The 23,931-nt window shown below is 40.7% G+C and overlaps 1 protein-coding gene across 1 annotated transcript in view; it reads right to left on the bottom strand.

The window, feature by feature from the left end:
- LOC149001909 (glycoside hydrolase family 2 protein) overlaps window positions 1-23,931 on the bottom strand; it is a 76,770-nt gene that overhangs the window by 18,887 nt on the left and 33,952 nt on the right. Inside the window, exons 9-13 of the mRNA XM_089137292.1 lie at window positions 21,991-22,197; window positions 21,559-21,862; window positions 19,770-19,929; window positions 19,571-19,679; window positions 15,798-15,933 (exon numbers count right to left, since the gene is read on the bottom strand). Coding sequence (XP_088993418.1) covers window positions 15,798-15,933; window positions 19,571-19,679; window positions 19,770-19,929; window positions 21,559-21,862; window positions 21,991-22,197 — 916 coding nt within the window. The remainder of the gene's footprint in view (window positions 1-15,797; window positions 15,934-19,570; window positions 19,680-19,769; window positions 19,930-21,558; window positions 21,863-21,990; window positions 22,198-23,931) is intronic.

The following is a 23,931-nucleotide window of genomic DNA, read 5'->3' as shown; positions in this document are numbered from 1 at the left end:
TTGAAGCGATAAGGCTAGAGTTTGAGAAAGACGTCCTCACCCACTTGGTAACTCACATCCCTACGATGAGGATCAACTGAAGCTCGCATTCGGTCTTGCGCAACCCGAAGGTTAGCTTTGAGATCATCCAACACTCTATTTTGCACCTGGAGGAACAAATCAACATTATCGATTTTGGACCGTCCGTCTTCCCAATGCAACAGGGCTGGGGGTCCCCACCCAACCACAACCTGAAAGGGGGCCTCTTGGGGGCGGGGGGGGGGGGGGGGGTTTGCCCCCCCTCCGGCCCGGGGGGCCCACCCCCCCCCCCGCGGGGGGGGCGGGGGAGGAAAAAAAAAAGATAGCCCCCCCCCCGCCCGCCGCCCGCCGCGGCCCGCCGGCGGGCGGGGGGGGGGGGGGGCTGCCGGGTTTGGGGGCGGGGCGGCGCCTGCCAGGCCCCCCCACCCACAACAACAACACACACCCCCACCCCCCCCCCCCCCACGACCCCCGGCGCCGGGAACCAACGGCCCCACCACCCCCCCCCCCACCACAACAACAACCGCTGGGGGGGGGGGGGGGGGGGGGGGGGGAGGGGGGGAATGGTCGAAATTTCGATCGAAATGCCTCGCAAAAATCCAACTCGAAACGAAATTGAGTAGTAGGCACAAAAGTATCCATTCGTTCGTACGACCGAAATTTGGTCGATACGAGTCGAAATTTCGGCCCGATACCAATCGGGCCGAAACGACACATGCGAGGCTATAAAATACCCACTTCGACCCGTTTCGACATATCGACGGCATTTCGACCACCGAGCCATATCGCCGAGCCATTTCGACCTCCTTTTGAATTTTTTGTTGATTTCTCTTGTTTTCATCCGCTTCTACACCTAATTTCTAGTATTCCATTTCCTTCAAACACTTGATTTGCTCCTCCATTTGTGCATTTTCTCAAATCTTGCAAGGTGAGTAACCAACTTCCTCATTTTTTGATTTTTGTTTCATTTGTGCCTTAAATCATGTTAGATTGCTTCCAAATTTATATATGTTTACTTTAGAGTGATAATCTATGAATTTGTAGTGTCAAAATTATTTTTTGATTCTTCCTACTATTTTTTATTTTTCTGTTATTAAAAATTATTTACTAAATTATGTATATTGTTAAAAATGTTTATGTATAGTACATGTATAAGCTTCAAATGGATGTATGTGAGAGTTGAGACACCATATTGTTGTGATGGTGTTGAATTAATTTTTTTTTCTGTTAATTATGTAATTTTACTGTATTTAATATATATTTAAATAATTAAAAAAATATATTTAAATATTAAAAAAATAATTAATTTCTGTTTTAAATTTAAAAATAGGAGAGTATTAGTGGAAGCATGTATGCAATTTTTGAGCATGTTGTGGATATTTTTAAGATAGTTAGTGTGTATTTTATATATTTTAAAATTATTTATATATTAAAAAAATACTTATATAGTTATACATATTTTTTTTTAATATTTAAAAATAGGAGGTTATTATTAGAAGCATGTATGTCATTTTTGGAGCATATTGTGGAGCTTTTCAAGATACTTAGTATGTGTTTCTTGTATCGCACTCTATTTTAAAGATGTCGACATAGCTTGGGATCATGGAAGGCCACCGATAAACGATAAGAGGAAGAGTGAGTGTAATTACGCAAGAAACAAATAGGAGGAGGTGGGGCCACTAGATTGAAGGTGCATCTAGCTGGTGGCAACAGGGATGTAACAGGTGCCCAAAGGTGCCGAGAGGTCAAGAAGGCAATGGCCTCATATATTAGTGGTGGAAAGCAAAAGAGGAAAGAGAAGAGAACACAGAGGGATGAGTTCGAGGATGCCGCAGATGACCTTCCGGATCCCGAGGGTTATGGTAGGGATGAGCCAGGAGAGCATGACCCCGATCCAGAGGCCGATCAGCCGAGGAGGGCGATGATGATGAGTAGGGAGCAACAGAGGATTGATGACATCGGGAGGCAACAGAGGGGTCCGGGTTGTGGGTCCTCTAGAGAGCCGCAGGTATGGGAGGTGTAGGTGGCTCCCAAGTCCCATGAGGAGGTATCGAGTGTCGGGCAGAGGCTCCATCCCACGGGCCCCACAAGGGTCGAGCCCTCAAGACATCCTACAGATCCGGATCTGAGATTCTTCGCAATGATCCGGCCCTATTTCAGGCCGAGCATAAACAGAGAAAGTTGAAGCACTTATGGGGGAGTGTGAAGGAGAAATGGGGATGGCTTTCCAAATGGGCATTACCATAGTGTTCCAAGACATACAGCTCGGGGGCCCTACTACAGAGATATGATTGAGCAGAAGCAGAATCGGGAGTGGTGTACAGGGCCCCACTCCATATGAGATATACAATGTGTATTTGCCTAAGCATAAAGAGGACATAAATGAATACATTAAGGGATTAAAGCCCATGTGGAATCATTATGGAGTGACTCGATGGCCGATGGTTGGACCGGTCCCACTAGAGAGTACCATCATCAATTTCATGTTGAATTGTGATGGGAGGACAAGTGTTCTCAAGCAGTAGATGCATCCGGTGAGAAGAAGGATGCAAAATACATTTACAAATTACTGAAGCAAGTGGTGAAGGAGGTTGGAGTGGAAAATGTAGTTCAAATTGTGACTGATAATGGCTCCAACTACAAGAAAGCTGGGTTGAAGATGCAAGAGAACTCCAGTATCTAAAGTCTAAACATATAGTATTAATTTTCATTTGTAAATACATATATTTACATTACACATATACATGTACACTTTATAACTTTGTATGATGGCTGATGCCTTGATGGATGGACAGAATAGGCTCTTTGGACTCCTGCTGCTCACCGCATTGACTTAATGTTGAAGGAGATTGGAAAGGTCAAGCTTGTGAAGAATACGGTGGACCAAGCTCGACATGTTAGCACCTTCATATATAACCACACCTATGCATTAAGGATGATGAGGGACAAGTGTCAGGGTGAGTTAGTGAGGCCGTGCATAACCAGATTTGCTACTAATTGGATAGCACTGCAGAGCTTGAGAGTAGGAAGACCGGCCTTAGGAGTATGTTTGCATCGAGGAGTGGTTTAACTGGGAGGGTTCTTCATCGGTGGGAGGAAGGAGAGCTAGTTGACTATCCTTGATGAGAGTTTCGGCACAATGTGAGGATAGTAGTGAAGATGCTTGAGCCTGTGGTGAATGTGTTGAGGATGGTAGATCACAAAGAAAACCTACTCTAGCACACATATTTGCGCAGAGATAGGATGAAGCAGCAAGTTGCTCGAGTCTACCCACGCGGCAACAAGAAAGTCCTTCAAATCATCAACATTAGATGGGAGTCTATGGTGCAGCATCCACTGCATAAGGCTGGTGAGTTGTTAAGTTGTTAGGTACTTAAGTCTAGTATTTAATTTAATTTTCATTATGTTATCACACTATTAAGGCTTAAGCAATAACTATTCCCTTTTATGACATACTTTTCTTACACACAAAGATACTATTTAAATCCCAAGTACCATTACAAGGACAATATTGGGATGAGGCAAGATTTGATGGATGCTGTCCAAACCGTAGTGGAGAAGTTCGAACCGGATACAGCTAAACAAGCAATCATCCTATGGAGGTGAGATAGTGATTAGAATCATTTGATATTCACAATTCGTAGTTTTATACTAAGTCATTAACCTAGTAAGTAGTAACTAGTAACTACTAAGTACTAACTAGTTATTGTTTTCTCTTTATATATTAGATAAAGGCTTTAGGGATGCCACTGGGAGCTTGGTCGTTGTGGCTGTATCGGGACGGGAAACCGCCCTCGCAGGCAAGTTCATTCATTTATTTCATTATACATTATACATTTAATTATTATATTCTATGATTCTATCTTTAATTTAGTTATTTAAGTATTAAAATGACTTGGAGTCTATGTTTGTTGCAGCTGAGTGGTGGTTGCAATTTGGACGTGATTCACACAACTGAGTAGGATTGCAAGCAAAGTGCTCTCCCAAACATGTCCGCACCGGTTGTGAGCGAAATTGGAGCACCTTCAGCCTCATTCACTCAAAGAGGCGCAACCGATTGGGTGTGAAGCGCCCAGAGGACCTTGTCTACCTACACTATAATACGAGACCGAGAGAGGATCATATTAGACAGGGATGGACAGAGAGAGCACCAATATCGAGTTGGCCGACATATTTGAGATGGATGATGATGATAACCCAAGAGTTGACCGGATCGGGGATAGTGGAGACGGATTGCTGGATGAGGATGGAGGTCTTCCCAATAGTCGAGCAGAGGAGATGGGGGCTGATGTGGGGGACTCATGGCCCGGGAGGGGAGGCCACAGCAGAGCCCGCCCGTCCCGTGCCACACCCAGTGCATCCACCCGAGTGAGGATTTGATCCGGTCCGACACCGAGAACGAGGTGACTCAGCCTCCGGCGATGACGATGATGGTGATGATGATGACGTGATGGTGATGATGGAGGGGATGAGGAGGGTGTGGGACCTCGTGATCGGATTCAGCGATCCAGGGAGAGACCACCACCACCACCACCCGCCGGACGTGAGAGCGAGGGGGAGGACGACCACCGAGATTCACGGAGAGAGCGCCACCCACGCGACACAGATTCGACCATACCGGAGCCGCATCTCGAGGCAAAAATGTCCTCACATATCGAGGAAGGGGAAGGGGAGAAAGATGGCGGAGCACAAGGACACGCCATCATATGGGTCCACCGTCCATCCGATGCCGAGAGCTTGGTGGGATCTATGAGATCGATGAGCATTGATGATACTAGAGACTCCTCCACCTCAGAGGATCCGGATGGCAAGGCCGCAGAGTCCCATATGATACGCGTGGAGAGTATTGGTTCTATCGAGTCGACTTATGGTTATGGTCCATGGTTATGGACCATAGGTGTCCCTCCCGGCTATCGATTCGGGTCGAGCCGGCACCACGACTAGAGCCTTATGGTTATGGAGCGGATGGAGCTTATGGTGTCCCTCCCACTATCGAATCGGAGTCCCCACTGCGACCTTATCAGATCCTTATCCTCTCCTAGTCCCGAGAGCCAAAGGGGTGGTCTTTCATTTGTCGAGCAGATCTCCACACTATTCCACAGCCCACAAGGCCCACCACCACCAGCCTTTGGAGATTCACAACTTCCCACCGTTAGGGAATCTATGCAGTGGATGAGGCCACATACGGAGGTGCAATGACTATGTCCAAAACTAATGGGCGGGGGCAAACACAGGGAGTTATATTGTCATTTGATGGGGGCAGACGGAAGAGGGAGACCCGAGGCTTGAATATAATAGACTTGTAAGCAAGTTGTAAGTTGTAAGTTGTAACTTGTAAGTAATAACAATACAACTCTCCGATCATGTACATATACGGAATGTTGGATGTTACATTTCGAGTTTTTTAGTAAACTAGTAGTTATTATAGTGTTTATTATGTTTGAAATAGCTAGTATGCAAAAATCCAAATCAATTTGAGTGCATTTGAGGCTCGAAATTGAGTTTTCAAGAATCAGGAAAAAAGTATCCATTGTGAAATTGATCGAAACCTAAATTCGACCTTTTCCAAGGTCGAAATGTTCATTTCGATCGAATTTTTTACCTTGGGTTAAAGCTATAAAGTGTCCATACTTGGACAACCGATCAACCACCATGAATACCGTATCGCCACCCTTGGTCTTTGGCAGCCCTCCAATAAAGTCCATACTAATATTTTCCCAAATCCTCTCCGGTATGGGTAGAATTGACCACCAAGTGGTGTTTGGTGAGTAGACTAAAAGTGGTTCGTAAATGAACCAAATGTTCCTTCATGGACCTGCTATACACCAAAATGTCGTAAAAAAACACCAGAATAAATTTCCTTAAGTACTCACGGAATACCTCATTCATCAGTGATTGGAATGTGGCCGGTGCATTGGAAAGTCCGAAGGGCATCACAAGGAACTTATAGTGTCTGTTGTGTGTGCAAAATGCAGTCTTTTCTTTATCTCCTTTTGCCATTCATATTTGGTGGTAACCTGACTTCAAATCAAGCTTGGTGAACACCGTAGCTCCTCCCAACTCGTCCAATAATTAATCTATCGCTGGAATAGGGAGCTTGTCAGGGATTTTCAGTTTGTTTAAGGCCCTATAGTCCACACAAAACCTCCAACTACCGTCCTTCTTCCGTACTAGCAAGACTGGGCTGGAGTAGGGACTCACACTTGGTCGTATCAATCCTGCCGTTAGTATTTCTTGCACTAATCTTTCAATCTCATCCTTTTGGGCATGTGGGTACCGGTAAGGTTGGATATTAGGGGGTGTACTTCCCTCCAATAGCCTAATGGTATGATCATGAGGTCTACGAAATGGCAGTCTCGTAGGTTCCGTAAACAAATGCGCAAACTTGTGCAATAACCCTAATACGCTAGGGTCTTCCGGTTGCTTCCCAACTTCCATACCTGTGTGCTGCAGTTCCAGCCAATAACCTTCTCCCCCTGCTTCAACGTCTTTCCAAATTTTTTTTGTAGTTGTCTCCTTTCGCAGTAGGGTGGGATCTCCATAAGGAGTTAATACTCTTTCCTCGCCATTCGAAACTTATGGTGTGGTGGTGCTAGTTGCTTCTGATTTCAACAAGTGTTGCTAGCCACTCTACTCCCAAAATAATGTCTACACTGCCTAGGTCAAATGGAAGTAGATCTAGTGCAAAAACCTCTCCCCCAATGGTTATCATAACTTCCCGACATATACCTCTCCCTTTATTTTGCATGCCATTGCCCAATGTCACTTGAAAAGTCTTCTCATGCACATTTAAACCTAAGGTTTCCACAAGCTGTGTCGACACAAGTTATGAGTCGCACCACAATCCACCAAAATCAGACCTTCATGACCGCTAATCAGCCCTCTCAATTTCATGGTCTTTGGTGAGTCGACTCCTACCAGAGATGTGTTTGAAAGCTCTGCCTCTAACATTGGCTCTAACTCGGCTCCTCTATTTTCTCTTTCAATCTCTGCAATAGCCACCGCTAGTTCTGCCTAATCCTCCTCTTGAAACACAAGCATTCGGAGTTGCTTGTTGGGCATCGATGAACCCTAGTGTATGGTCCATCACATCTAAAATCTAGCCTTTGTCATTTTGTCTTTGATTTCTTCTTGAGAGAGCCATCGTGACCTGCTGGAGTTTGCTGTCGAAGCGGTAGTTGCAGTCGAGATTTGTGAAGAGGAAGATGCTGGTTCACTTCCCTTTTGGGTCAGTCGAACTGCTACAACCTGGTTAAGATTATTTCCTGGGTTGCTAGGTGGTCCAACAGAATTAGTTGGGCCTAAATTGAAATACCACTGAGATGGGCTTTGGGCTGATTGAGTTGTTTGGGCCCAATTTGTTTTTTCTGGGGTATTTAGCAGCCAAATTACATGCTTCAACAGCTTGGGCCAGGTCCATTAGTTGGGCTAATGATGTGGGCCTAAACAGCTTCACTTCTGCCCTGATGTCATCGTTTAGCCCAGCAAGAAACACCCCCTGAAGCCAGCCTTCTTCCACTATTCCGGCTGCTGTTGTGAGGACTTCGAACCCTCCCCTATACTCTGCGATGGTGCCTATTTGACGGTGTGTAATCAGCGCTTCTTGGGGAGTTTGCATCTGTGCCAAACAGAAGCGCTGGATTAAAGCCTCTTTCAACCCCTTCCAAGATCGCAGAGGCTGTTGCAATTCCCTAAATCGCATCCATCCTAGAGCAGCCCCTTTGAAACATATCGTTGCTGCTCTGAGTTTCTCCTCTTCTAGTTTGTATAGGTCAAAAAAACAATCTGCTATAGTGATCCACCCCATCGGGTCCTCTCCTACAAATGTTGGCATTTCAAGTTGCCCTGGAAGATGTTCCTGTTGCTCTTTGTCTCACCTTCTCGATCTAGAGTTCGACCTACCTCTATTACCTCCGACGACTGAGAAGTCACCTCCATGGACTTCTCTTTTGTAGTAAGGTTCTCAATTCCTCCCTGAACTCCTCATTAGCTCTTTCTCCCTTATCCACTTGCAGAGCAATCGCCCCCATCTTCTCTTTCATATCTCTCACGCTAACCTCTAATTCCTCCATTCGATTCTTTGACATCATCCAAGAATTGTTGTGGTGTGTTTTAATGGGTTGTGAACCCGGTTTTATAAAAAGGGGGGGGGGGTTAGTGGGGGGGGGGGGGGGGAGAAATAATTAATTTTTATTTTTTTTGAGATGGTATAGGTGGGAGGGGGGGGGGTGGAGCAGGGATAGCGGAAGGGGCCCCCCCCCCCTTTTTTTTTTTTTTTTTTAAATAACCAAACCCACCCCCCCTCCCTTTTTTTTTTTTTTTTTTGTTTTTAGTGTTGGTTTTTGTTTATTGGGTGTGGCTTATTGATCCATGATCTCAAGCCCTTTATTTATAATAAAGTGGAAAGTAGACTATTACAAGGAATAGAAGTTTACATGAATGCAAACTCTAATTTAATTCCTATACAAACTCTTATTAGACTCCTAATAGAATCCAACACTCCCCCTCAAGTTGAGGCATGGATATCACACATGTCCAACTTGACCAAAAAAGTATAAAACATCTGTCTAGGTAAACATCAGCAATTTGATCTTCAAACTTATAGATTACGTCTGCCTTATAGACTTCCATTTGAATTGCCCTCATCTTTACTGCAACTTTATGTCTCCAAGGAAGAACGCCCAAGTAAAGAAGTAGAATCTTCAAATGTTGAGAAGACTAAATTTATGCACAAATCTGAGGGAAAATATATTTTTGGGGTAACAATAGCTAGGGTAAAACAGCCAAAGTGAAAGTTTTGATTTGTAGCAATGTTAGATCTTTAAAGGGAAAGTTTGCCAAGGGGCAATCTCCAAAGGTAGGGGGAAAATTTGTCAAGATAAGTGACAATCTCCAAAGGTAATAGAGATCAAGTTCTGCAAAGGTCAAACGACAAGTCTTTTGCAAGGTTAGATCTCTGAAGGGAAGATGTCAAGTTAAGGGGCAAATCTCCAGGGTTAACAGAGATCAAGTTCTGCACAGTCAAAAAGATAGATCTATAGCAATGTTAGATCTCCAAAGTGGAAGATTGCGAAGGTAAGGGACAAACTTTCAAAGGAGTAGAAGATTGCGAAGGTAAGGGACAAACTTTCAAAGGTAACAAAGATCAAATTCCGCATAAGGAAGTCTACATGAAAGGCTTTGAATTGTAGACATCTTCAATCTCCCCCTCACGTGTAGCGTTACATGTGGGAAGATAATAACAAAGGAAATTCCAATGGGGAAACTTGGAAAGGAAGAAATTGTAATGGTAAGATAAAAGTATCAGGAAAACAAATCTAGAGAAAATGACAAAATTTGAAAGGGGGTTGACCAAGCCTACGGTGCCACTAATGAAGGTCTGATATTACCGAATGGACCGGATTAGAAGATGTAGTCAAAGCAGAAGTAGATCCTCCAATTGGCTCGAGCAAATAAAGTCCATTTACCACGACCAATCTCCTTCCCCAGATCTTGAAGTAGCTAGGTAGGAGTTGGTAGGGGTAGTAGAGGAAGCAGTGGTCGAGGCTGTACCGGCAGTAGAAGACTGCATAATACGTCGCAGAGTAGCGAACTCCTCCTGCGAAAAACCAACGTCTGCAGAGGGTGTGGTGGAAACTGTCTCAGAAAGATTAGCCTTTTGTTTTCCCTGTCTTTGTGCTCGTTTTTGCTCAAAATCAGCAGGCTTCCCATGCAGTTTCCAACAATTTTCCTTGGTATGATATGGTTTGTGACAGTGCTCACACTTGACAATCTCCTTAGCCGGATCAGATTTAGTGCGAACAGACTGTAAAGCTGATTTCTCCATAATAGGAGTATGAAGCATAACTAATCGACGACTTTCCTCACACTGAACAAGAGCATAAGACTGTTCTAGTGTAGGAAAGGGAGAACGACTTAAGACTTGCACTCTGATCTGATCGTACTCTACGTTCAAACCTGCCAAGAAGTCATATACTCGAATCTTATCAATGTACTTCTTATATGTCGCCACATCATCTGGATTAGTGGGGTGATAATCCCCATAATGATCCAACTCTTGCCAAAGAGATCGCAACTCAGCATAATAGTGGGCCACAGTTAGTTCCTTTTGGGTAGTCTCATGAAGCTTCTTTCGTAGCTCATAAACCTGTGCATCATTCCCCAATTGTCCATATGTTTCAGTAGTAGCCTTCCAGATTTGGGCTGCAGTATCAAGTAATAGGTAACCCCGGGCAATATTTGGATGCATGGAATTCAAAAGGAATGACATAATAAGAGAGTCGTTTGATATCCATTTATCCTGTAAAACACCTGCGGTAGTGGGTTTGATAGTAGTGCCCGTAATGTATCCAACTAGTCCTCTTCCAAAGCAATAGTTAGGTAAGCAGATCGAGACCAGATCAAGTAATTTGTGCCGTCAAATCTTACCGAAAGAGAATGAAAAGTGGAAAAATATTCGGATCCAGTGGGAGCAGTAGTATCATCAATAGTTGTCATGTTGACAAAATTATCTGCAGTTCTTCAGTCTTCACCCTTTCGAAGTAACAGAAATGTCGCAGAATGCAATAGCCAAACAACCCAAACAGATCTACCTCTTTTTTTTCTTTCTTTCTTTCTTTCTTTTTTTTTTTTTTTTTCTCTCTCCAGTAATGACAAATATGTCCTTGAAAAAACGGAATTTGCAAATAAATCTCAGAACTTATACAAATTTACATATAAGTCCCTGTAAAGCAAATTTACCAAAATAACTCAAAACTTGAATTCAAAACTTAAATTCAAAAATTGAATTCAAAAACTTGAATTCCCCCCGTAAAGCAAAACCTTTACCAAAACTTGAAATTCAAAAATTGAATTCAAAAACTTGAATTCAAAAATCAAATTCAAACCATAACAGATCCGTTATGGTCTTTCACAGGCTTAAGGAGAACAGCCCCAGTCGAAGAACCTTAATAGCAGAACCCCAATCGAAGGTTTCAGATGACTAACCAAGCTTCAGAATCGCAGGCTTCAGATGAAGAATCAGACATAAAAAATTGCAGGAGCTGAAGCCGAAGTTGTTGTAGAAGCAGCGGAAGTTGCTGATTTCTTCTTCTCTTCTTCTCTTCTTCTTTCCTCTGTTTTCTGTTCTTATTCATTGAATCGAGATGGAATCGAGATGGAATTCGTCTTCTTCTTTCTTTTTTTCTTTTTTTTTCTGTTTCAGTTGGCGACCAAGATGGTACTGAAAAACTGCCTAGAACTGAAGATTGGTGATGGGTTTGAAAAAAAATCAGAAGAAGAAGAAGGTAGGTCGCTTCCCAAATCGAATTTAGGCTCTGATGCCATGTTGAAATACAATGTTTGGCAGAATGGCTTATTGATCCATGATCTCAAGCCCTTTATTTATAATAAAGTGGAAAGTAGACTATTACAAGGAATAGAAGTTTACATGAATGCAAACTCTAATTTAATTCCTATACAAACTCTTATTAGACTCCTAATAGAATCCAACACATAGTGCCCAAAATAAACCCCCCCAAAAACCCCCCCCCAAACCCTCTTTTTTTTTATAAAAAATCTCCAAAAAAATTTTTTTTTTAAAAACCCCCCCCTTCTCGGGTTCAGATCTGATTTCTTTCCTTAATTGCTGCTCGCCAAATCCAGCTCTCTTCTTGTGCTTGCAAGAATACACACGAGATTTGAGGGGCCTATCAGGTCCTAACACCAGGGTTTAGTTTCTTAAATTCTAGGGTTTCCAAGGGATAAGCTCGGGTTAGGGTTAGTCTTGAGTGTTAAGTAGAGTTTGGGGAGATGATCCTAAAAGGATTTAGGGTTTGGATGAGAGGCTGAGGAGAATTAGGTTTTAGAAGTTTAGGTTTTCTAATGAAGAAGAGAAGTGAAGAAATTCTAGGGTTTAGATGAAGAAAATGGGTGGGGGATCAAGCATGAGTAAAGGGATGAGGAAGGTAATCCTAAAAGGATGAGAGATTTGGGGGGGGGGGTATGGAGATATAGGTGTTTTTGGGGTTGGAAAAGATTCTTGGTTTTAATTTCCTGGATTCCCCATGCTGCAGCAACTAAGAAGGAAGAAGTGAGGGGCTGGGGAGTGGAGATCTAGGGCTGGGGAAGGGAGGGGTTGAGGAATAGGGATGAGGGAGGGGTAGAGGTGTTGCTGCAGCATGCCAGCAGGGGGGGGGGGAGGGTGATGTGTGATGTGGGGGGGGGGGGGGCTGTAGTTGCAAGTTTTAGAGTGGATGGGAAAGGCTGTGGATGGGAGCAGAAGAGGGGAAAGGGGCAGGGCTTGGATGGGGTTTTTTTAATGCTTACTTGAAGAAGGCAAGAGGGACTCAAAGGTTTCACAAATTCTGCAGAATTCTCACACAAAAAGCAGCCACAAGTTCCCTCCAAGGGAACCCACGACTCCCACGCTTTGCTCTTACGAATCTCAAATTTTATTAATCAAATCTTGACAAGCTAGAGAGGCTTTATTTATAGCCTTACATGAAAGAACTCACACTAGGACTAAACATAAGAAGGTGACTCAAAATTGGACTCTAACTAGACTTGGGACTCTTACTTTTACAAGGATTCCATCACTTCTCCTAGGGTGATCCTAATTACAAAATAAAAGTAGATCAAGAGTAACTTCCCCAAGGATTCTATCATAACTTCTCCTAGGACTCCTTGTAAAAAATAGACTGTAACTACGGGAATCCCTTTCTAATTGGGACTCCTAACCTAGTAGGGACTCTTCAATAACTTGTCCAAACTGAACCAAATTAAAAAAAAAAATCGTAGATTTGGGATCTCACTAACATACTGGATCCAACTAAAGGAATCCTTCTCTAATTAGGACTCCTAACTAGACTTAAAAAAGGCTTGATTCAAATAAGAAACCAAAGGTAGATTTGATTCAAATTCAGTTGGATTAGGGGTACCAAAGTGACCAAAATGCCCCTATGCTGGCCAAAATTCCCTGGATTGCTGGCAGGACCATACGGTACTGGTAACTTCCCTGGGTCCTCTTTGAGTGGTCTTGCATCCGGTTCACATCAGGGTCTTAACAGGCCCTCTTTTAGTGACTGTACACAGGTGTGTTATAAACATAGTAACATGGTGGCTCTGAGCTAGGTTCGAGTGTCTAACCTAAAGCTACAAGGTGAAGAGGTCAAACTTACGTAAGCCACCAAAGAGTTCAATGTGGGATTATTCCCATAAGAGTTAAGGAATTATCAATATGAATCAGCCGTATCAGGCAGATACGTATTGTAAACAGTACGTTTCGGGTTGATACATAATGGAAATGACACATACTTGAATGAGACGTGGTGATATAGAACAAGGAACTAACCAGTTTCTCTGGTCGTATTGACCTGAGACTCAGATACCTAGACAAATCAAGGATGCAACTCATAGGTGGAGCCATCTTCCTACCAAAAGCAGCGGCCAATACCACCATGTCTGTTGGAGGCAGCGGCAATAGGTGCTGCATGCATCCCATCAACAAACCAGGTCCCAAGAGCTGGCCTTCTCTATGGAGTCAATTGTGCTTCCAGCCTCACCTCTCTAATCCATCAGCCATCACCAAACCCCCCCTGGTCCACTCTTCATGTTTCATGAGGCAAGCATTTGCTTAAAAAGCAGGCACATCCATTTCAACATCAACTAAAGAAATGCAGTGCACATGCTAAACACAATTTCTTTTGGTTTGACTAAGGCTTGAGACTGAAAATCTGTAACCTGACAAATCCTCACCATCAAAACACAAAAGTAGCAGTGGATACAAAATCCGTCTTGCTCCCCCACCTATCTATGCATCTGCGCATGTGAAGTGAGGGGGGGGGGGGACCTGAAGGGTGGGAGACAGTGAGGATTGGGCAAATCCAACTGTTGAATAGGAAGGTCATAATTTACATTGGTTACATATCAATTTTCACAACAAAATTCAATCACTCACCAAGCATGTATTTGCATCATTCCTTTCTGCACTTTGCCATCCATTTGTTGGTGATTTCAAATATGATGGATCTTCAAATTTTTATACTGCCAAATGGCCAACCCTGATTAAGTGCAAAACTGATAATATCAGGGTATCATGGGACATACTTGTACTACACAGGGTCTAACTGATCAGCCACATTGAAGACATTAGGTCCGAGTTGTCTGACCACCTAATGACAAATGCTTGGATCTAATTACTACTCTATTTATCATGTATGCTTCAAAGAGGTTCGATTTTTTATTATTTTTTAATTTTTACATTTGTCATATCTATGCATATCTTTAGTGCAACTATTGTAAAACTTATTATTCTACCACAGTTATCTAGCTATAACTGTAGGACTTTTACTTTTACCCTTTTAATTAAACCAACAGAGGATAAACTTCCACATTCTGGAATGGTTGGAAGAGGAGACTTTTATCTTTGCCATACTGACAGGTGGTTGTGGGGTGAGATTTTAAGAAGGTAAACTAACCACTGGTGGAACCCTTGTGCAGCCAACCGTGCTGCCATATAGCAGAACCCTTGATCAACTCATTCCAAGGTGTCTCACTTGACAAGCACAACCCACACATTTAACACACAGGCATTCCAGCAACAACACAACCAAAGAAACAGGCACATATGTTGGAAGCAAGACATAGTATTACATTAATTGCAATTAAAGCTCTTAAATAGTTATTATAATATAATCTTTATAAGTTCTAACACATGCGGGGGCAATATTACAATCAATTGAAATCAATAACAATGAAAATAAGAACAAAAATGATGATGCTGGGGAACTATTACTGAACTTTTGGGTTACATTTTCTGGACCTCTGGTTGATATAAACTATTTGCATAGAGCTGCTCTGGACCTCTTCAGCATACAGCAAATAAACGCTATTACTGTCCATCTATGTTTACCATCCACAGCATGGACACCTTGACATGCTATTGCTCACTCTCTCTCTCTCTCTCAACTTTTTTCTGTGGTTCATAGCAGCCAAGGCATCACTTAACATTCAGGGCCTCAGATGCTGCGACATCTGCTCTAAGTTGACAGGAATCGTTTTACAATAATTGCAACTGAATTAGAGGGGTTCCACAGTCACATCTGGGTACTTGATCAAGAACATGAAACACATAAAATAGAAGTATGGATGATAATCTGATATAATCTAAAAACATTCCTACTAGTAGCTTCAGCCAAAAAAATTTTGGCCCCGAAATGGTAAATTTCAGGCCAGAAACAACCCCTACATGGCAAAATAGTGGCATTGTCAGACAGCATAAACGTCAGAAAATGCTGGCTGTTTTACATGACAAGAAATCCATGATGGACATGCAGCCGATGTGAAAAAGGGAGCTGGACATGTTGCTAATTCAAAGTTCTCTTTCATGAGACGGATGGTCTGAACTGGTTACAGACTTACAGCCTTACAGAACTTTCAGCTACAATAGGTCTATCCAGCTAATTTCCCTCTCCCCCAATTGGTTGTTAAGGGTCTGATTTTGGATCAGAGATATTAAGGGTCTGATTTTGAAGTATATTATTACTGTAGGATTTGATATTGTGAGTTCTATTGAGGATGAAAGGTTTGAATTATGTTGAACCAAGTTAAATAATATGCGGAGGTGGTCATGTTCTACCACTTCCACATTGAGAGGAATGGAATACTGAACCTGTGAATGTGTCCAGGCTTGATGTGCATTATTAGTAATAGGCTTTGGGCAGGGCCACTCAACCTAGAATGACTGAGCAATTGCCACACAGAAATTTTTGTATGAGAAATTTTGATAGCATTGAACTAACCTTGTAGTGCAGGGTGAGGAGTACGATCCGGCCATATAAGACCATTCAAACAGAAATTCAAGTCATTCGGGGTATCCCCAAAATCACCTCCATACGCCCAGTGCTTGGTACCATCAACACCATCCTTCAGTAATCCCTATGTACAGGTTTGTAGACCAAAAGTCACTAATTAACCCAACATAAAATTTCTAAAATTCAGAGCATGTTCCAGGAAGAATTTTCCACTACCAAGGTGTTCTTGGATGGTTGTCAATGGTAAAACATTATGTTCACATAAAACATGTATACAGAAGCACGCAAACACACATGCACACACACACAAGATAAAACATAAAAAAGAACAGCGAGTGTTTAAAATAGGCCTATTGCATTCACACCTATCACATTGCAATTCATTCCTCAGAATTACAGTTTAATTATCAGTGAGCATTCAGATTGTTAACAAAGCACTTGAGCTGAGGTTCCAAAGGTAAAAGTATTATTAAGCAGTATCTACTTCACTAGTGAATTTGATTGTAAGAGAAACATTTGACTGTCACACAATGGGGAGAAATTATCATGCTCAGCTTAATCGGCAACTCAGCTTTATTTATAATTTGATGCTATGAGGTACAGGTACAGTAATGCCCCTAGAGCAACAATAATGAATCCCAGTAGACAATAATACCCTTGTACTCATATTTCAACACTTCCCTTCAAGTTATGTATAGATGTCAAGCACGCCCAACTTGCTAATAGGAATAAAACTCTCAACACCAAGGTAAGAGGTACAAGTACAATAATTCCCCAAGGGCAACAATACTAAATCCTAATAGGCAATTATACCCTCGCACTCATATTACAATACTTTGCTTAAGTTTATCCACAGATATCAAGCATGCCCGTTGCTACCAATAGGAATAGAACTCTCAACACCAACCGTAAAGTCATTAGCTGATTTACCATCTAACTTAATGAATAGAGCACATAATTCCTTAATCCATCTTCCCTTGATGAAGAGGGGATAAATCATGACATGCTTTGTTTGATTCTGCTGGACAACAGTAGGAATAAAATTCTTAACACCATGCTGTGGAAGCAACATATTTCAACAGCTAGCAACATCCAATAACCTTGTCTTGCCATGCATATCTGGGACCACTCAACAGTGGGCTCACTCTTTTAAATTAGAACTCAACATCGTACTATTGGCCAGATAGCATGGCATTTTCAGATTTCTATCCACATAGGGAAATCCAATGCCTCAATTCCATTTGGCAAGTTTCATAATGTTAACCTTCTATGGTATCTCCTCTCAACATGTGTAAACACAATCCTCACATGATGACATGACTTGTCAACAAGTAAGCATTTGCATCCCATACCATGGGCATCCAAGTAAACAAGTGAATAAGTAGCAAACGAAGATCAATATGCAATATCCCAACCCCAAATACACATTATATTCCATCAACAATGCCTAATATCAATTCCCAGTTCCTAATACATGATAAATTAGATAGTAAAACAAATAATGCACATACAAGTGTCAAATAAGAAAAAGCATTAAAACTCTGTAAATTAAGTCAATTTCTATGCCAAGGAAACATCTTAGCTGATCTAAGTCTTGGATCTTAAACTCTCATCAACATTGCTCTCAGCAATTACAATATCAACTATAATGAAGATCAAGACTGTAATAAGGCCAAACTGTTTTGTTAAGAAACAAAGTATGATCTGCACTACTATTTTTATAGCCAATAGACACCATGGCTTTATGAACCCAAACCATGCCTAGGGAGACTGTTTCAGCCAATACAAAGCTCCCTTAACTTACAAACTTTTGCTTGGATTCCTAGGATGCAAATCTGGGTGATATATCCATATACACCTCCTCTTCAGGTTCACCATGGAGAAATGCATTCTTGACATCCAGTTGCTGAAGATCCCATCCTAGTTTCACTATACATGAGAGGAAAAGTCGTACAATATTCACTTAGGATACTGGTGCAAGGGTTTCTTTGGAGTTGAACTCGTAAGCCTTTTGGAGGCTTCACAGTTTATGATCATGCAGGCAAACTAGATTTTGGCAGTGCTATTCAACATATTTGCTTGGACCATAACCTCAGAGATGGATCCCTAAGTCCATATCTTACCAGCATATTGGGTACTTGATTTCATTTGACATCAGAAGTGTTTACGCATGTATATTCCCCTAGGAATACATACTGTAACCTCTTGGAATGTCCCTTAATCTTTCTCGTTGTGGGTATGTTGTTGTCCTTCCCAATTGGGTGTCCCTGATTTCCATTCTCTAAGGTAATGAATTACTATTCAACAAGAACATCAAAAAGAAGAAGAAAATTTAATGGAATAAGTTAAGGTTTACATTTCTTTTCTTTTCACCTCTCATCAAGTCTCTTTCTACTTAGCCACTACAAGCAGCCTTCTTCTTCTTCTTATTTTTATTTTTTTTATACATTGGTATAAGAGCCTACCCTAAACTGGTGCTGGATAATTCTGCTTTCAAAATTAGAGTTTGTTTGTGCAATCGAAGATTCCTCCTAATTCATTGTTCAAGGGCTTGGTAGAAGTCTAATTTCAAATCAGTGGTAGACCACTGGTGAAGTCATCATTAATTGTGATAATATATTACTGATGAATTCTTTGATTGTTCTTATTTCAAATTTTCAGTGTGTGCACAATATCACATATTTCGTGTTGCTAAATATACCATCTTAGTGTGCTGGGTGTTCTGGATTCTGAAGCAAACTAATGTATGTTAATACCCTCTCATCTACATGAAACTATTGTTATCGAAGGGCTGCAAGGTGATAGATCTTTAAATGCAATAGAAGCAACATAAGCAGTGCAGGCAAAAACGGAGTAGGATGTCAAACAAAATGAAGAGCTTGCTGTTTCTACTGAGAATTTGAGCTTACTAAGGAAGTTTAGTCCCTTTAAGCAAAGATGAGCTTGTTAAAGATCTTAATGCAATGCAAGTTATTCCATATTATGAGTTTATTCTTCCTTGCAAGTTTCAAGGACAGGAGTTCAGTAGAAGCTTCATGTCTTAGATTCAATGTTACTCTCACCCTTCTCCAAAACTTAAGGAAGAGTTTTTTGAACCCCATCCTGGGGATGGGGATTGATGCATTTGTGACATTAGTATACTACTAAAAAGGAGGAAGAAAAAGCTAGTTCCTGTGGGTTGTTCTGGTTAAATTCTGAGACAGCTCTCTGCTTTTAGGCCTAGCATGCATACGGTTCATATGTTAGTGTGCATGCCATGTTTGAATTCTGTTTACTTGTATCTATCATCAGGGGAAAGTTTTACTTCACTATGTGTGAAGCTATACAGTGATGAGTGGCCATAAATATCTGGCCTCCAATTTACAAATAGTCTACTATTGCATGATACCCTGTCAACAGCATTGGAAGACAATGATCAGGGAATCTCCCTTGACAATGGATGAAGGAAATTTATGTCTTCACTATTATATTGCAACTGTTGGGCTGTTGCATTAGATTAGGTTCCATATATCCAGTCTTCATTAGGCCAGTCCCGCAGTAACCACTTCTCTCCTCTTTCCTTTTCTATTATTCTGTTCTTGAGTCTTAACCCACCAAAAGCAGATCCTTCCTTTGATCTGTCAAGGTATATCTTATATTGGTTTTGCTTGTCTAAGAAACTTAATGTTTTCCCATGAAGGATACAGAAGATAAGCTAAACTGTTGATAAATAAGAATGTGGATGATTGATATCCAACAACCACCATACAATCTTTATTCACCTGATCGACCCAATCCCAAATAAAACCTCCTTGGAGACCAAATGTGCTATCAATGGCTTCCCAATATTCATGAATATTTCCATTGCTATTTCCCATTGCATGAGAGTACCTGCAATAGGCATGTAAGCAGAATAGTACTAAGAAGATCGCCAAACAGCATGTTGTTAGTTTTCGTAAACAATGAAACTAGAGAACATACTCGCATAAAATCAGTGGACGAGTTTCTGTTGGGTCATTTGCAATCTTCATTATGTCCCAAACACGCATGTACATGGGGCATACAATGTCTGTTGATGGCGTTCTGGATCCACCTCCTTCATAGTGTATTACCCTTGAGGGATCCTTCCCACGGATCCAACCTGAAATTATTATGATAATAAAATTGAGACCAGATAGATACTATATCTGCTAATATTTTATTCTTTTGGAAGTGAGTTAACAAATTCCTAGGGTTTGGGTTTTTTTTGGCTCTCTCTCTTTCTTTTTTTTTTTTTTTTTTTTTTTGGGGGGGGGGGGGGGGGGGGGGTTTGTGTGTGGTAAGGGAATGAGATGTAGGTTGTCCTTATGGGTCTTTTTGAATACATAGTGGTTGGGGTCATTTTGAATTCATAGTAGTTGGTGTTGCAGGATAAAGAAGTTCGTAAACTTATTCTATCTTGGCAACTGTATTGAGGTTCTTTCTTGGTTTTTAATGTTGTTTTTTCTTCTTCCTTTTCTGGGGACTTGTTACAACTCTCTATTTATCTATATACACGCAGACACGCACTATCAAAGTATACCTAGTGCAAATGCACATATTAGTTTGTATCTATACACAAGTAATTGAAATGATTTACTAACAATACGTTGGCAGATCAATTGATTCCTGTTATATGGAGTTTAGCTTCTTTCTCTTCCTTTTTGTTTATGTCCCCATCACTGAATTTGTATGACATGTTATATATATACTTTTTTTTTTTGAATAAGAAAATTCTAGTGGCAATGGGGATAGCAAGGTTAAGTGGGAAAATAAACAATTTGGGAACCAACAAAGTATTTGATCGGTAACTAGTTAAATATTTTAGGTACCTTGCTCAATCATAAACAATGAAGGCAATAAAGCAATGATGCTTCCCAAAGAATTAAAATAGGGTTAACGAAGTGGAGAGGTGCATCTAGGGTCTTGTGAGAGCAACGTAGTTCTTTAAAACTCAAAGGAAAATTCTATAGCACTGTCGTACAACCATCAATTATGTATGGTGCAAGGCGTTGGGCTGTTAAGAAGCATCATATACATAAACTTAGTGCAGCAGAAAAGAGGATGCTAAGCTGGATGAATGGCAAAGCTAGAAAGGATAAGGTAAGAAATGATCATATTAGAGTTAGTCTAGGAGTAGCTCCGATAAATGATAAGCTATGAGAAAGTCGATTGAGGTAGCACAACCACATTATATAGAAGCCATTAAATGCCCCTGTACGTAAAAGTGATTTGATCCACAGCTTGAAGGAACTAGAAGAGCTAGGGATAGACTAAAATAACCTTAGGGAGAAGTGGTGAGAAAGGATATGTATCGCTTAGGCTTGTATCTTATATGGCCATAAATAGAACTGTTTGGAAGGATCCATCTAGCTGACCCTATTTTAGTTGGGACACGGCTTCTTCTTCTTCTTGTTGAACTAGTTAGATATAACAATTAATGAAAGGCAGAATTTCAATTTTGAAACTAGTATCCAACTAATTCATTACAACATGGGATGAAATTAATATTAATGACTATTTTAACTATGCAGAGTAAAGTTACAAATTATTACCCAAAAAAACATACAATTCTGGACATTAATTGGCTATGTCTATCCAATAAATGAATACCAGCATTTTAGGAGGTGAAAAGATAGTCATGACTCTTCGTTGACGCTTTTATTATATGATACTGATATATATTATATATACATTCATGAGTGGATGAAAGGAAGGAGAAAAATTCAAAGTGACTTGTAAGCTATTATACCAGATAAAGTAGAATGGTTAGGCCCATATCCAGCTTCATTCCCCAAGGACCAAGATATAATGCATGCATGATTTTTGTCCCTCTCCACCATGCCTATCACTCGGTCCAGCATGGAAGAAGCCCAACTTGGCTCTAACGTAGGATGCTTTATGTGTCCACAATAATCAAAACCATGTGACTCAATATTGGCTTCATCTATCATGTAGACCCCAAACAGGTCACATAACTCATACCACCGTGGATGCTGGGGATAGTGGCTGTTTCTCACAGCATTGATATTGTTCTGCTTCATCAAAACCAAGTCCTACGAGTAGACAAGAAGTCATGGTATATTATCAGAGATGAAGAGGAGGAAACTTTGGCATGATGCTCTACAGATGAATTACTGAAAGAACATATGTATACATTAAAAAAAGTGAAACCAAAAATCACCTTAACCATGCAGGACTCCAAGTTTGTTTTCCCTAGACGTGGGTGATGTTCATGTCTGTTGACCCCTCGTATTGTTACTGGTTTGCCATTAACAAGCAGCTGTTTTGGGGCTAGTAATATTTGTCGTATTCCTACTTGACATGATTCGCAGTCAACCAACTGGCTTGATGCATCTTTAAGAATGATAACCAGAGTGTACAACATTGGCTGTAGAAGGTTAACAGGTAATTCTTATGAAACTAGAAAATAACAAATTCTCAAAACAAACGAATGGAACAGAAACTAGAGTATAAAATGCCACCACTTTTTTCAAAACCAGAAAGAAAGGACTCTCATGTACAGAACAAATCGATGTACATGGAGTCACTTTGGAAAATACATTCTTGAAAGTATGAAAGAAAGATGTGATAGAGTTTCTTCCCTCACTGACAGATATACCATATTTTCAATCACTATAAAAAGGCAGCTTCTTTCTCTAAAAATAAGCAAGTAGTCAATCAATTAGGATCAAGATGATCCTAAACTCATGCTAGTAGTTGCTTTCGAGGAATATCCTGCGAATCTTTATATCTTTAGCTAAAATTTCATATAAAACTCAATAACAAACATCTTTCTTTTAATCTTTCAACACCACCACATCATTCTTTAAGAGAAACTCTAGATTAGCCAGGTTCCTTGACACAAAATGTGATTAAGTTAAACCAACCCCCCCCCCCCCCCCCAAAAAAAAAAAAAAAAAAAAATCTAGAAAACTAACACACTGAACCCACAAGAACCACATGACACCAGCAATTCTGAAGTGTGTAAATGACACTTGTAACTCAATGGAACACATGGGTCATTTACCCCTATAACATATTTAATATACAATCCCCCTCAAGCAGAGGAACACAAGTCATCACAGCTCAGCTTGAAGCAATTCTTACATATGCCAGGTACAAAAAGAGGTTTCATGAACATATCACTAAGTTGATCAATAGAAAAGACAAAAGGAGTAAGAGTGAGCCTCCGCATGACAGCACTTTGCACCATGGTACAAAATTCCACTGAAATTTGCGAAATTTTAGATTTTCAAAAAACTGAAACAAAATTAGTGTGTACCGAAATGAAATCCTTTGTTTCAACCAAAATTGCTGAAACAAATGGAAACTCACGAATTTTTTGAAACATGTTGAGACCTGGGTCAGCTGGTTTGAAATGGTCAAAATCTCCATTGAAATTGTCAAAATGGTCAAAATTTGTAGAAGCTTGGCTTTTTCTTGCAAGTTTCAACAAGAAGTTTTTGAGGGTTTCTGGGGGTATTTTGTAGTGGGACTTTGCATATGAGCTAATTAGAGTATAAAGAACACATCGGCACATGCATTTTGCTAAAAAAAAAAAAAAAATCTATGTAGATATGTTACTCAAAGGCACAACATACATAGAGTGATTTCCGACAAATATAGTGTAACTATAAACATTACTTTCATTATATAACTTCAAAGTTCAAAACTTCAAATTTATTTTATAGAGTTTCGACTGGAAGGAAGGTGGAAACCCACCATTTGATTGAAATTTCCTCTTGGATTAGGTGATTTTAGGTGTTTTTAAGGCATTTCTTGAAGTTATAAAATGGAAGTTATGTTTGTAGTTCAAATTGTATTTGTCGGAAACCTCTATATGTATAATATGACTTTGAATGATACATCATAAAAATATGCATGTGCCAATGTGTTCTTTATGCTTCAACCAGCTTATATATAGAGTCCCACCTCAAAGTACCCTCTAAAACTTGCAGGAAAAAGTCCTAAATTTCCATGAAATTTTGGTTGAAATGACCGAAATTTCAGTTTTTCAAAAGGTCCAAAATTTTGACCACACTTTGCACAAAATGAAGATCAACTTAAATGGGTTTCCCACTCACCTATCCTATGGATTCTCAAATTTGGTGAAGAGGTCCAG

This window comes from Hakea prostrata, chromosome 10 (assembly GCF_041222555.1).
Source record: "Hakea prostrata isolate BN-2017 chromosome 10, UWA_Hpros_2, whole genome shotgun sequence".
NCBI lineage: Eukaryota > Viridiplantae > Streptophyta > Magnoliopsida > Proteales > Proteaceae > Hakea > Hakea prostrata.
The sequence above is the reverse complement of the archived record's forward strand: the minus strand, read 5'-3'. Positions and strand labels throughout refer to the sequence as shown.